Source organism: Scyliorhinus torazame, chromosome 10, assembly GCF_047496885.1.
Source record: "Scyliorhinus torazame isolate Kashiwa2021f chromosome 10, sScyTor2.1, whole genome shotgun sequence".
NCBI lineage: Eukaryota > Metazoa > Chordata > Chondrichthyes > Carcharhiniformes > Scyliorhinidae > Scyliorhinus > Scyliorhinus torazame.
Genome location: NC_092716.1, coordinates 42,245,538 through 42,259,624, shown reverse-complemented (window position 1 = coordinate 42,259,624; position 14,087 = coordinate 42,245,538). Strand labels below are relative to the sequence as shown.

The 14,087-nt window shown below is 42.3% G+C and overlaps 1 protein-coding gene across 4 annotated transcripts in view; it reads right to left on the bottom strand.

Moving 5' to 3' along the window:
- The window catches only part of piezo1 (piezo type mechanosensitive ion channel component 1 (Er blood group)), a 423,492-nt gene that overhangs the window by 183,159 nt on the left and 226,246 nt on the right, over positions 1 to 14,087 (bottom strand). For all 4 annotated transcript variants that reach the window (XM_072518003.1, XM_072518005.1, XM_072518006.1 and 1 more), the window contains exons 13-16: positions 11,908 to 12,013; positions 5,422 to 5,597; positions 4,946 to 5,094; positions 3,062 to 3,235 (exon numbers count right to left, since the gene is read on the bottom strand). In XM_072518003.1, coding sequence (XP_072374104.1) covers positions 3,062 to 3,235; positions 4,946 to 5,094; positions 5,422 to 5,597; positions 11,908 to 12,013 — 605 coding nt within the window. The remainder of the gene's footprint in view (positions 1 to 3,061; positions 3,236 to 4,945; positions 5,095 to 5,421; positions 5,598 to 11,907; positions 12,014 to 14,087) is intronic.

Here is a 14,087-nt window from a genome sequence, read left to right as displayed (position 1 = left end):
ATCCTTAATAAAATAAATAATCTTTATTGTCACAAACAAGTAGGCTGCAATGAAGGTACTGTGAAAAGCCCCTAGTTGCCACATTCTGGTGCCTGTTCGGGTACATAGTGGGAGAATTTAGAATTCTCAGCTGGTATGGGAATTGAACCCGCGCTGCTGGCCTTGTTGTGCATCACAAACCAGCTGTCTAGCCCACTGAGCTAAACCAGAACCCACCTTTCCCGTTGAAATCATGCAGGGGATTAAAATCACCATTTACCCATGGTGGAGCCAGGAGTTTCTGGTATCACTGTGCAACATTTAAAATCTGCGGTCTGATCTTCCATCCAGAGTAGGAGGAAGTGACAGGATATCATGCACCCCTGGTGCGTTGACAACAGGTGGCGGCTGTCAGGTTGAGTTGTGGGGTTCCTCAGGTCAGTCAAGCACATGATGCCCCACGCGACGTTTCAACTCCAGCACCAACAAAATTGTAAAGTCCGCAACACCAGCAGCTATGCCACAACAGCACTAAAGGTGCATCGGCATAAAAATGATACAATACATTTTTAAGTTTTAAAAAGTCACAACTGTGATTAATTGTCTGATATGAAATACCAGTAAATGAGGGGCTGCTGGCAACTTTTTTTATACTTAAATTTTCAAATCAAAAATTCAACAAAAATGACACGCAAGTGTCATTTCATAGTCAGTTACTTTAAAATGTGTACCCAATGCATTCAGCCAAACCCATAATTATACACTGAAGATTATGATCTACACTTCACCTGAATGCAGCATAATTGCTGCTGATATACTCGCCTGACCTGGCATGTGCTACCATGCAGAAACGTGATGAATATGTTTTTGAGAAAGTACGCTCTGCTTTATACGTTTAATTTGGAATCACTGATGGGGAAAAAAACTAGTAGTCCAACACTAACATGACTGATCCAAGTCAATTCATTCCAACATTACTCTCCTACATTTCTAGCATGCTTCTATTACTGTGATGCAGCTCCCAAACTTTCAGTGTACTTAATCATGTAGCTATGGAAGAGGCTTAATTTGACTTTTCCAAGTCATAATCTTTGTTGGTCCCAGTCTGCACCATAAAATGAAATGTGGATGTGTTATAGAATGCAAAGGAACCTGTAGTAATAAACCAACATCCCTAGTGTAATAATTATTACATCTGTTTTGAATATGCGAGACTTGAGAGTCAAAATCAATGTAACACAGTATTAATGCTCGCCATGATTGCATGACTCAGTTTACAACATACATGCATAGTAAGATAGGACAAAAATTCCACCATCATCTTAAACAGCCCTTCACTCAAGTTAATAAATGTGCAGCTCCATGCCTCCCTAAAGTAAACTGTATAAGTCTAACTACACAATGACGTTCAAGAGTCTTGTAAAGTGTTGTTCTTTAGTACATTATTGTGCGAATAGTGACAAAGCTAAAGGATTTTAAAAATATATATATTAAAAACGTGTTCGCAGAGGTTCTCGAAAGGTTAATTTGAAATCGATGTCCAAATAAAAAATCTCAATTTATCATTGAACAACACTGTACAAGAACTTCAATTGGTAACAAAATAATTGCCAGTGAGTTGCAGCTCAATGCGTATAACTAAAGAAGTGCAATGTATATTTTGCATTGATTTTTTTTTTTTTAAAGACTATGCAGCCTTGTTTTTAGATCAGGTCAGGAACTGTACGTGGTGATCCTTCAGGACCGCTGGTGTGCGAGGCAGTGGGATAGCATATCTGGACGTTATCATCGACTTTGGGAGGAAATCAATGGCATGGAGGCCGTTCATCGGGAACAGAAAAGCTGCAGATGCTGAAGATTGGAGGAAACAGTTCCCAGCAAGCTAAGTCTGGCAGTAATGATGGGGTAGGGAGGACCCAGGAGAAGCTGGGGTATAGGAAGCCCAGGGCTTTCTAGCACTCCTACATTACCACGACCACAAATATCTTTTAAAATGTAAAAATGCACGATTTCTCGGGCATCCTCCAGCTGCCAGTACAGATTTAGAAAAACATCCCAGGTTTTTCCATCTTAAAACTGAGGTTAGCCACAAATGCTGAAATCTTAATAATTGGGCACAGGAAGTCGGAGTTCAGTGGGAATAAAAAACATCAACAGTTTCTATAATGGGTGGCAAAACCTCAAACCTCGATTTCGATCAGGTTGCAAGTTGCAAATCTACCTCACCGTCTGACTGGGGATCAATCTATAATCACCAACTGTAATTGATTACCAGAGAACTCTCTCCTTGGCCATCATAATTAAGTTTAAAAATTAAATAAATTTAGAGTACCCAATTCTTCTTTTCCAATTAAGGGAGCAATTTAGCGTGGCCAATTCACCTGCTCTGCACATCTTTGGGCTGCACACCTTCCGCTTATCCTCCCCATTATTTCATTTCCTGTAAAAACGTAAGTAACGGAGCAGCTCAATATTCTGGCTCCAGTCTTTGGCCCCCTGGTCAAGTGGGTCAAGCTTCCCAATCAGGGGCATTTTTCACTCATTGTTTTATGATGCCGTTGATGCTTTTCGAATTCTCTGCTCGTCTTGGAAGTCTCTGCCGCGAATTCTGAACTACTGCGGACTTGTGATTGATCTGGTTTCCACTCATCGCCTATGTGGTAGCTCGAGGCCATATCTGGGAAACTTCCAGTATAACGGAACAAGGGTTAACTGGTAACAACTAAAGGTAAACAATATACACAGACACAGAGTCTCTAAACAAGTCTTCTCTCTGCCCGGGCCCCTCGCTTTTTCCACATTGGTTAGAGTTCACGAGTTCTTGCAGGATAGGCCCCGAGCGTGTGGCGCGGATGTCAAGGCCTCGCCTCTTAAAGGGGTCACTCTACCACAGCTTCGAAACAGAATTTGACAATTCACTGAAGAGAAAGAAAATGCAAAACTAATGGTGTAAGGGCAGTGATGTGGGTTTAGGGGAGTTGTTCTTACATCCAGCATGGACACGATGGGCTGAGTGGCTTTGCTGTAACCATTCTGTGATTCTATTAAACTTGCATCTATGCTAGCTGCACAAATGACTCACCGGGTCAATGGTCCGCTTCCCTTTGTCGGAACGTGTTCCAGATCAGTAATCTGCATGAAGCGACGGTGGAAGTAGTGTAGTTGTAGAATACAGGCCAACAGGAAAAAGGCAGGGATCAGAATGCTGGAGAAGAGCTCACTGACACTGAACTGCTCCAATCCCATGTCAGCTAACCTGTATTCCCAAAAGAACGACATTTTACTGTCAATTATGTTGACACGAACCTTAATAACAAGGGTGCCATTTTGTTTTGGTCACCTTGGCATTTGATATGAATGGAAGCTCTTTGACCTTTCCACTCTCATAACAGGAACACCACTTACCCAAGCCCGAATTACTACAGTTCTCCTCAAAGTTCATTCAGCCAAGGTCACCCACTTGTTCGGGAATTAACTTGGGAGAGTTTTCAGGTGCTGACAAGACTAGACCACTATCATCAGCAAATAATAAAATTAGATTTTCTGATCAATCATAAACACCTCTTTGGAAACGCCCATCTTATTATAACTTCACTGAATCTGCCAGTATGTTCCACAGGGATTGTAATTATCTTGCCCAGAACCAGTTACTGCCAAGGAAAATAGTTTTGTTTTATTCATTGATGTGATGTGGGCATTGTTTGAGGCCAGCATTTATTGCCCATCCTTAATTATCCTTGAACTGAGTGGCTTGCTAGGACATTTCAGCGAGGACAGTTAAGAGTCAACCACATAGAATTATAGAATGTACAGTGCAGAAGGAGGCAATTCGGTCCATCGAGTCTGCACCGGCTCTCGGAAAGAGCACCCTACCCCAAGGTCAACACCTCCACCCTATCCCCATAACCTAGTAACCCCACCCAACACTAAGGGCAATTGTGGACACTAAGGGCAATTTATCATGGCCAATCTACACATCTTTGGACTGTGGGAGGAAACCGCAGCACCTGGAGGAAACCCATGCACATACGGGGAGGATGTGCAGACTCCGCACAGACAGTGCTGTGGGTCTGGAGTCACATATATTCCAGACCAGTTAAGGACGACAGATTTCCTTCCCGGAAGAACATTCGTAAACTAGATGGGTTTTTACGACAACTGTCAATGGTTGCATGGTCCGCAGAACCATAGAACCCCTACAGTGCAAAAGGAGGCCATTAAGCCCATTGAATCTGCACAGATCCACTGAAAGAGCATCCTATCTAGGCCACTCCCCTGCCCTATCCCTTGTAATCCCACCTAACCTGCACATCCATGAACACTAAAAAGCAATTTAGCATTGCTAATCCACCAAACTGTATACCTTTGGACTGTGGAAGGAAACCGGAGCACCCGAGGAAACCCACGCACACACGGAGAGAACATGCAAACTTCACACAGTCACCCAAGGCCGGAATTGAACCCGGGTCCCTGGGACTGCGAAGGCAACAGTGATAATCACTGTGGCACCTTTTCATTCCAGATTTTTAGTGAATTAAAATTTCACCATCTGCAATGGCAAGATTCTAAACCCAGGTCCCCAGAACATGATGCCCATGGGATTGCTAGTCCAGTGCGAATACTACTACTAGTATTGTGTGTACTGATGCACAGCTGGATGTCAAATTTGAAATTCCAGTGACAATACCACCATGCCATCGCCTCTCAATTGGCCACGTCCTGTGGAGAATCATTGTATTTACTAAGTTCCCTCGACAGAACACATAGATTTGAAGAAAACTTTAAAAGCTAAATTTTCTCGGTGTGCACGTACATAATTACTGCACCACATGCAAAACCAAATATGCAAATATTTAGATTTTTCCAGCAGTTGTTATTTTGACAGTTACCTGACCCATTGTGAGACGAAGTTGAGGCACGTTAAAAAAAACAACCGACATTTGCCAGAATTGAAAAGTATACGTACTGTTCATCTGTTAATCCTGTAAAGTTTTTCCAGTAATGTGGGAATTCAGCAAATTGAAAAGTGTAAACTGAAATGAGGACCAGCATAGTGTAAGCAATGACCAGCCACCAGAATACTTTCAGCAGCTTGCGCCATAGAAAGTAACAGACCTAGTAAAATGGACAGCAAGAATAAGACATTAGCAAAGACAGAAGAAATTCAACACTCCATTTAAAGCCTATTTGGAACAGGGTATTGTTATAGATAATCAGACCACAGAGTAATCATGTCCCTTCATACAGCCAAACCCCAGTCAAAGTCAAGCATATCAAGTTGCTTCACAATCTTTGTTTCTATATAGACACGCAAGTATATCAGGTTATAAATGAATTGCACAGCTATGCTCTTTAATTGTCTCCCCTTCTCTACTAAAGGTGGTGATTATTACAGAGTTAGATATTTTAACTATTGACCAGTGCTTCACTGTTCCTTCTCACCTGGTAGAATGAGAGGCAAAGGAGGAACAGGAACATATAGACAATTTTATACACAACAATTCTTCCAGTAAAACTGACAATGAAGAACATCCCTCCACAAACGTAGATCCAATATTTGGCGTAAAAACTCATTACTAGCTCGCCGAGCGCCTTCAATACTTCACTCTTCTCTCGACCTGTGACATTAACAAAAGTAAACAATGAAAATGTGGAAATGACAGAACTCAATGATCAAATATCAAACATTTTGCACGCCAGGTTTTAACTGAAAGCAGTTTGAAAGATAAAATGTAGACGCAACCATTCAGCCCTTGTGCCGGCCCCATCATTCAACTAAATCATGGCTGATCTTTCTGCACATATCCGGAGATTCCCTTAGTGTCCAAACATCTGTCAATCTTGGGCTTGAATATACTCAATGATTGTGCAACTGCAACTTAGGTCGATAATTTCAAAGCTTTACAAGCCTAATTTAAAATTTCCTTTGGGTTGGGATGGGGGCAGCACGGCAGCACAGTGAGTAGCACTGTTGCTTCACAGCTCCAGGGTCCCAGGTTCGATTCCTGGCTTGGGTCACTGTCTGTGCAGAGTCGGCACGTTCTCCCTGTGACTGCGTGAGTTTCCTCCGGGTGCTCCGGTTTCTTCCCACAAGTCCCGAAAGATGTGCTATTTGGTAATTTGGACATTCTGAATTCTCGGAGTGTACCCGAACAGGTGCCGGAGTGTGGCGACTAGGGGATTTTCACATTTTCATTGCAGTGTAAATGTAAGCCTACTTGTGACAATAAAGATTATTATATTATAATATTGTCAGTGTTAATCCCGATGGCTGAATTTTCTCCTGATTTACACTTTCTAAGGGAGTGAAGTACTTTCTGGAATTTTGTGAATCCCTTCCCACAGCAGCAGTGGGAAGGCTGAACTAAGCACTGGAAAGAACCGCTACAGACCATTATTGGGTTGGTGATTTCATGGTCCTACAATCAAGTTGTCGCCTCTCAATAAGTTGGGAGTAGGGATGAGAAAGACAGAATACAAATTACATTTTTTTAAAGCATGAAAGCTGAAAAAGAAGCAAAGTGCTATAGCAGAGGGTGTTGGAGCTCGAGCATGATCTAATCTTACAGTCATGGTCTGCAGGCTCGATCTCCTCCCTCAGAATTTTTATGTTCAGTCACAGACTTTCAAGGGAGGTTGGATCCTCATCATAAGGAGGAAGTGTGATAATATGATTTTTTTTCTTCCCCAAACCATCTGACAAGGAACAAAAACAAAACAACCTCTTTCTATGACAACAGTTGAGTCTAAAAATAATTTTGATTGGAAACAGGTTTTAATAAGTGCTGCTCGTCAAAGGAATAATGACTTCTTCAGGAAAGTGCTGACCACAAGATGTTTGCCAATGAATTACACAGAACATGCAGTGCAGAAACAGACCATTCAGCCCAACTAATGTATGTTTGGGTTTATACTCCACACAAGTCTCCTCCTATTCAAGATGTGGAGATGCCGGCGTTGGACTGGGGTGAGCACAGTAAGAAGTCTTACAACACCAGGTTAAAGTCCAACAGGTTTGTTTCAAATCACTAGCTTTCGGAGCGCTGCTCCTTCCTCAGGTGAATGAAGAGGTAGGTTCCAGAAACATATATATAGACAAAGTCAAAGATGCAAGACGATATTTTGAATGCGTGCATTTGCAGGTAATTAAGTGTTTACAGATCCAGAGAAAGGGGTAATCCCAGGTTAAAGAGGTGTGAATTGTCTCAAGCCAGGACAGTTGGTAGGATTTTGCAAGCCCAGGCCAGATGGTGAGGGGTGAATGTAATGCGACATGAATCCAAGGTCCCAGTTGAGTACTCATGTGTGCAGAACTTGGTTATAAATTTCTGCTCTCCATTCTGAATTGTCTTGCGCCCTGGAGAACACTTACCTGAAGATCAGAGGCTGAATGCCCAATGACCCCCATGACGACGACATTGCTGCAACAGCCTCAGTACTCAACACCAACAACTGCCAATCTCCAGACGGAGTTCTGCAACTCATCCGCTTCATTCTGAATCACAACATCTTCACCTTCGACAACAGGTTCTTCATCCAGACACACGGAACAGCCATGGGGACCAAATTCGCACTTCAATATGCCAACATCTTCATGCACAAGTTTGAACAAGACGTCCTTGCTGCACAGGACCTTCAACCGACGTTATACACCAGATACATCAATGACATTTTTTTTCCTTTGGACCCACGGCGATGAATCACTGAAACGACTATTCGATGACATCAATAAGTTCCATCCCACCATCAGACTCACCATGGCCTACTCTCCAGAATCAGTTGCATTCTTGGACACTATCATCTCCATCAAGGACGGTCACCTCAGCACTTCACTTTACCGCAAGCCCACGGATAACCTCACGATGCTCCACTTCTCCAGCTTCCACTCTAAACACATTAAAGAAGCCATCCCCTATGGACAACCCTCAGTATATACAGGATCTGCTCAGATGAGGAGGAGCATAGCAGACATCTACAGACTCTGAAAAATTCCCTCGTACGAACGGGATATGGCACTTGACTCATCGATTGACAGTTCCAACGCGCCATAGCAAAAAACTGCACCAACCTCCTCAGAAGACAAACACGGGACACAACCGACAGAATACCCTTCGTCGTCCAGTACTTCCCCAGAGCAGAGAAACTACGACATCTTCTTCGCAGCCTTCAGCACATCATCGATGAAGACGAACATCTTGCCAAGGTCATCCCCAAAGCCCCACTATTTGCCTTCAAACAACCACGCAACCTCAAACAAACCATTGTTTGCAGCAAACTACCCAGCCTTCAGAACTGCGACCACGACACCACACAACCCTGCCATGGCAATCTCTGCAAGATGTGCCAGATCATCGACATGGGTGCCACTATTACACGGGAGAACACCACCCACCAGGTACGCGGTACATACTCGTGCGACTCGGCCAACGTTGTCTACCTCATATGCTGCAGGAAAAGATGTCCCGAAGGGTGGTACATTGGCGAGACCATGCAGACGCTGCGACAACGGATGAACGGACATGGTGCGACAATTGCCAGGCAGGAATGTTCCCTTCCAGTCGGGGAACACTTCCGCAGTCAAGGGCATTCAGCCTCTGATCTTCGGTTAAGCGTTCTCCAAGGCAGCCTTCAGGACGCCCGACAACGCAGAATCGCCGAGTAGAAACTTATAGCCAATTTCCGTACACAGGTACGGCCTCAACCGGGACCTTGGATTCATGCCGTATTACATTCACCCCCCACCATCTGGCCTGGGCTTGCAAAATCCTACCAACTGTCCTGGCTTGAGACAATTCACACCTCTTTAACCTGGGATTACCCCTCTCTCTAGATCTGTAAACACTTAATTACCTGCAAATGCACGCATTCAAAGTATCATCTTGCATCTTTGACTTCGTCTATATACATGTTTCTGGAACCTACCTCTTCATTCACCTGAGAAAGGAGCAGTGCTCCGAAAGCTAGTGATTTGAAACAAACCTGTTGGACTTTAACCTGGTGTTGTAATACTTCTTACTATCCTCCTATTCAAGTTACTGCACCTCAGCCTTTCAACATATCTTTCTATCCCCTTCACTCTTGTGTACTTGTCCAATTTCCTTCTGAAAGTACCCACGTTATTTGCCATAACCACTTATTACGGTAACACATTCTAAACACTGAGCAAAGAAATGTCTTCTCATTTCTCTATTTGACTTATTAATAATTAACTTATTGATAATTATTTTGTATTTATGACCGATAATTTTTGAATCTCCCACAAGTGGAAAAATTCTCTCCACGTTTATCCTATCCGACTGTCATGATGATGAGGCGTGAACACGTTGAATATTTATCCTTAATTTCATCAGCTGGTCAGGTATATATTAAATTTCTTTAAAAGAAATTTTAAAGCAGGCAAAGACTTAAGGTGACTGCCATGTCTTAAAATGACTGGCATGTCTGTCTGTAATTTCAAATTGGTCAGTTTCTGAAAGTTTCCAATGTGGATTACAATTAGTACATGCCAAGACAAACCTCCCAGGGAATTTCTCACCTGCTGATGTCAAGAATTACTTCTAAATTGAACTGTCTCTCACCATTTACATCACCAGAGCTACATTCCAAGCCCCCAGCCAGAGTCAGAAAATGCAACAGGACAATGACTGTACAAAAGGTGTTGATGTGTTTGTCATTGCTCATCACAGGGAAGAATGGTCCATTCAGAAGAGATATTTGAGACATGAAAAAAGGCATCACCTGGGCTATAACACAATAGCCGAGGTCCACCCAGACATGAGCCACCTTCCGTGAAATATCCAAATCATTATGGGAATAGAGATCATGTGATCAGAATCACCATTTTGAAATTTCTTTTAGCGCAACAGGTTGGTTGCTTTTGGACAGTCTGAAGAAATCTACAAACAGATGAGTAACACCATCTCTCTCAGTGCTGTCTGAAGTTCAGAGCTCTATCTCAGTTAAATTTTAAATACATCACAGAGATAGAAAATCCCAATCAAAAGGAACTGTCTGTTTATATCATACTGGGGTCAACAGACAAAGAAGGTTGCGAGAACATTCCAAAATCCAAAAGCAGCATTTCCAGGGGGAAAACGAGGGCTACTGTTAAAAAATCTGCCTTAGCCATGATCAAGAGAGAAGGACTCAAACTTTGCTTACCTAAAGAAAAAGCCCAACTTCTTCAATCTTTCCCAACAGCTGTCATCTCTCAGCTTTGATACCATCAGTGTAGATCTTTTTTGCATTTTTGTCAGTGTTTCCCATAATAATATACAGACCAGAACTGTCCATCGTACTTTAGCTGCAAGCTGATCAGGGTCCAATACAAGGTTGGCATCATTTCACTCTTTTTGAATTCTATATCCCGGTCAATAAATCCTACTGCTTTGTTGGTATTTTAATCACGTTTTTGGTTTCCCATGTTGTTTTTAATGTAGGCTGATCAGATGTCCTATTTTGCCGAACAGTCTGGGATTTTCATTAAACATTCCTTTGTCCCAGTAATTTCCCCAAAATATTTCAAATGATCAGTTTTTTAGCTTTCCCATTTATTCTGCATTGCAGGACTCTGAGATTGGATCGCAAAACTCCATTTAGTTTTGCTAAATAATAGATCCTAGATCTGCCACTTTGTCCCACAGCACAACATCACATTTCCAGATAATGTTTGGAAAGCACTTCTGGGCGAGGCAGGCAAAAAGTGGGTGGCAGGAAAGTGGAAGGTGGTTGTCCAAATTGTTTACACCCCTAGAATGCAGTTTCCTCAGGACTTGGATTTGAAAAGAAGAAAATGCACCCAATTATGGCCCAGTCACTTCTTTCCAGTTATACAAATGGAGAAGGTGCTGCACCCGAGGATCTGCAAAGCGAAATCTGTCCGAGTTGTAAAAGAGCATTGCCTCAGGGAATCCCAGTTTTCACTTCTGAAAATTCGGTCATCCAATTTTAATGATTTGTTCATCTGTAGAAGGTGACTACACAGACAAACATTTTTAAAAAGGCGACTTGTTTTGCCTCCGTTAGGGTCAGAAGATAAAAATAGTTTTACGTGTTACTGTGGCAGTGCACAATTTTCCAGCAGACTAGGGTAAAGTCTGGGTTCTTGCAAATGGGAACTGGGTCCTTGCTCTTTTGAGAACAGATTGAAGCATATTAGGCGTTAACATTTTGTGACTTAATCAAGGAAATGCACTGAACGCACAAATTGAAAGCAGCAAGGTTGCTAACAATGAGTTTTGATTCCGCATGATTGCCTCACAGTAGCAACATGCTTCAAAATATCCCTTGTGTTGTCAGATTTATATCATGTGACTGTATTTAATTACAACACCTCCTCGGCAGCCAGATTTGTTTTCTGAAACGTTTGCCTTTTGCCAGTCGAACAGTGCTCTCATTTCTGTGGCCGTGCAATGTTGCTGAAGCAAAGTCGGAAGGGGAGGCGGTTACCAATTTCAAGTCAAAAGAGAGGATAAAGCAGGCTCCAAACAGTCTCATCTGGCCATAAATAGTCATTTTCTCAGTTTAGCTCAGAGGTGGAACAAATCTATCTGAATCAGTTGGACTAGATGAAATAATGAGTAGACATGAATCAGACATGTAGACATAAATGTACAGAGCTGTATTACATGGCTCCCACTGATGGAAACCAAATAATTATTTACACAACTTATTGGCATCCTAGTATTCAAGATAGAGTGCTGCACCACAATCTGAAACTTTTGACAAACGTCAGAGACTGAACAAATGTGTAACGTGTAAATTTATATTTCCTTTTCTAACCCTGCCCCTCTTACCAGTTGATCGGATGGCTTGAGTTAGTAGTTTTGCTCATATGCAAAGATTCATTTACTCAAAGTGGTTCTGATAAGAATTATGATCATATAATTAAAGGTGTAGCTTTTGTTTGCTGGTATGCCCATCACTGACCTGCCTCAGCCACAGTCACTTCTTTCAGTTGGACATCTTCCTGTTTCATGCATTTCTCTTTTACAAACTGCCGCAATAAGAGCCAGAACGTAAGTGTGTACAGCAACTGGTGATAAAAAGGATGGACAATGATGTGGCGTTTTCACAGCTATAGCGTGGGAGATGATCATTCTTTGAATAAATGTGGAACAAATTGAAATACTTTCGCACAAGCTAACAGAAGCTAACATTTTTAAAAATCAGTCGAATTTATTTTACTGATTATGTCCAAATTCCGCCCATTTGTTGGTTAAATTATTCTTAAGAAGATACTGCACTTGTAAAAATCCAAGTTGTAAAGTTTAAGCAAATCACCAGGTAGAATTTTAAAGTTTAAAATATTCTACCTCCCACAAAAACACACCATATAGCCCAAGGCAGTAAATGAAACTTAAGCAAATATTCAACATCGAATTCAACAACTTCAGATGATTAGCTCGACCACACCTCGACCCATTTGTTTTCATCCCATTTCATTTTAACTGTCTTTTACCATTTCTTTCTTTCTTAATATATATTTAACCCCCCCCCCCCAATCTTATCCACCTTTCCTTAACCTTTCTCCTCTTTGCTTCCCCCTTCCCCTCCCCCCACATCTACAGTTCATCCTCTGATGTTAGTTTTTCTGCTGTTTGGCCTTTCACATCTTTTGTTCTCTCTGGGGACTGCCATGAGCAATTTTGCCCCTTGGTTTCTGTGGCCATTAGCACCCGGTTTCCCTGGGTTTCTGTGGCTATGATTCATCTTTCATTCTCACGCCACAGTATAAATATTTCCCACTTTCTCTGTCTGTTAGCTTTGACAAAGAGTCATTGGACTCGAAACGTTAGCTCTTTTCTCTCCCTACAGATGCTGCCAGACCTGCTGAGATTTTGCAGCATTTTCTCTTTCTCTTCAGCAAATGAAACTTGTTCCCCCAGGAAAGAGCACAGAGGTTTAGGGAGGAGATTGGAGAGAATGAGGCCTAGGTGGCGAAAAGCACATCAGTGGGTGTGAAGACGGGCAGAAGGGACTGAAGGACGTACAAGCACACCGAGTCAGAAGAATGAAGAACTCCAGGAGAAAGGGGTTGTGGTACTAAACTATGCAAGTCGGACGCCATCCAGAACTGATTATTGGTCTCTGCTAAGATGTCGTAATCACACCTGCATTGTTACTGGATTAGGAAGAGAAAGAACACACTGTCCTGCCAGTAACTATTGCTGAAAAATGTTGGATAAAAGGAAGATTGGGATGGGCTAACTGTGGTAAAACAGCTCAATAAACAATGCCCAGACTAACATACGATAAACTGTGATGAAAAGCTTTTGAGAGTTTGTAAAATGTATGGAATGTATAGTGCGGTATGTACAACCATCTTCAGGAAATTGTGGACTGAGAAGATAGAAGCAATGGAACATTTGACAGAACTGGTGTGTCAACATACCTGTGGAAACCCCAAGTCTGTGTAAGATGTCATCAAGGAGCAGCATATCGATAAGGAGTACAAGGGGAAGGGAAAAGATTGATCCTTAGGAAACCCCAGAGGTCATGTTATTTAAGACTTTGACTACAGGAGTTACCAAGATAAAGAGGGCGACAGAGACTATGAGTTTATTTGGAGAGGGTAGTTAAGTGGAGGAAGAGGTTTAAGGAGAACAGGAGGACAGTGGCAGCGGTGAAAAGAGAAGTGGAAATGGAAACATATCACCAAAGGTGAGTGGACACTAAAGGGGAAGATACCTGTGAGAACCTCCGGGTGAAATTTGACAGGGTCGGTAAGAGATGGGGTCTACTTACTGATGAGATAAATTTCTGTCAGTCAGGATGTCAATAATATCGCCAAAAGGGCCTTGTTGAGGGGTGAATGAACTTGGGAGGTAAAAGTGGAGAGAGTCGTTGATTGATCTACTGTCACAGTACAAGGGAGTGGCATTATGCAGTGAAGGGCATTGGAAAGATTAGGTTCCAGCAGATGTTCTGAATGGGAGACAATCAACAAAACAGGAGGAATGAGGCAGTTGGAGTTGCTGCTTATAAAGATACAGCAATTGGTACCTTAAAGCCAAGAGAGAGACAGGGGAGATTCAAGGACGTCCAAATCTAGATTGGCAAGTGATATTTATGTACATACATGAGCACCACATTAATTAAAATAAAAC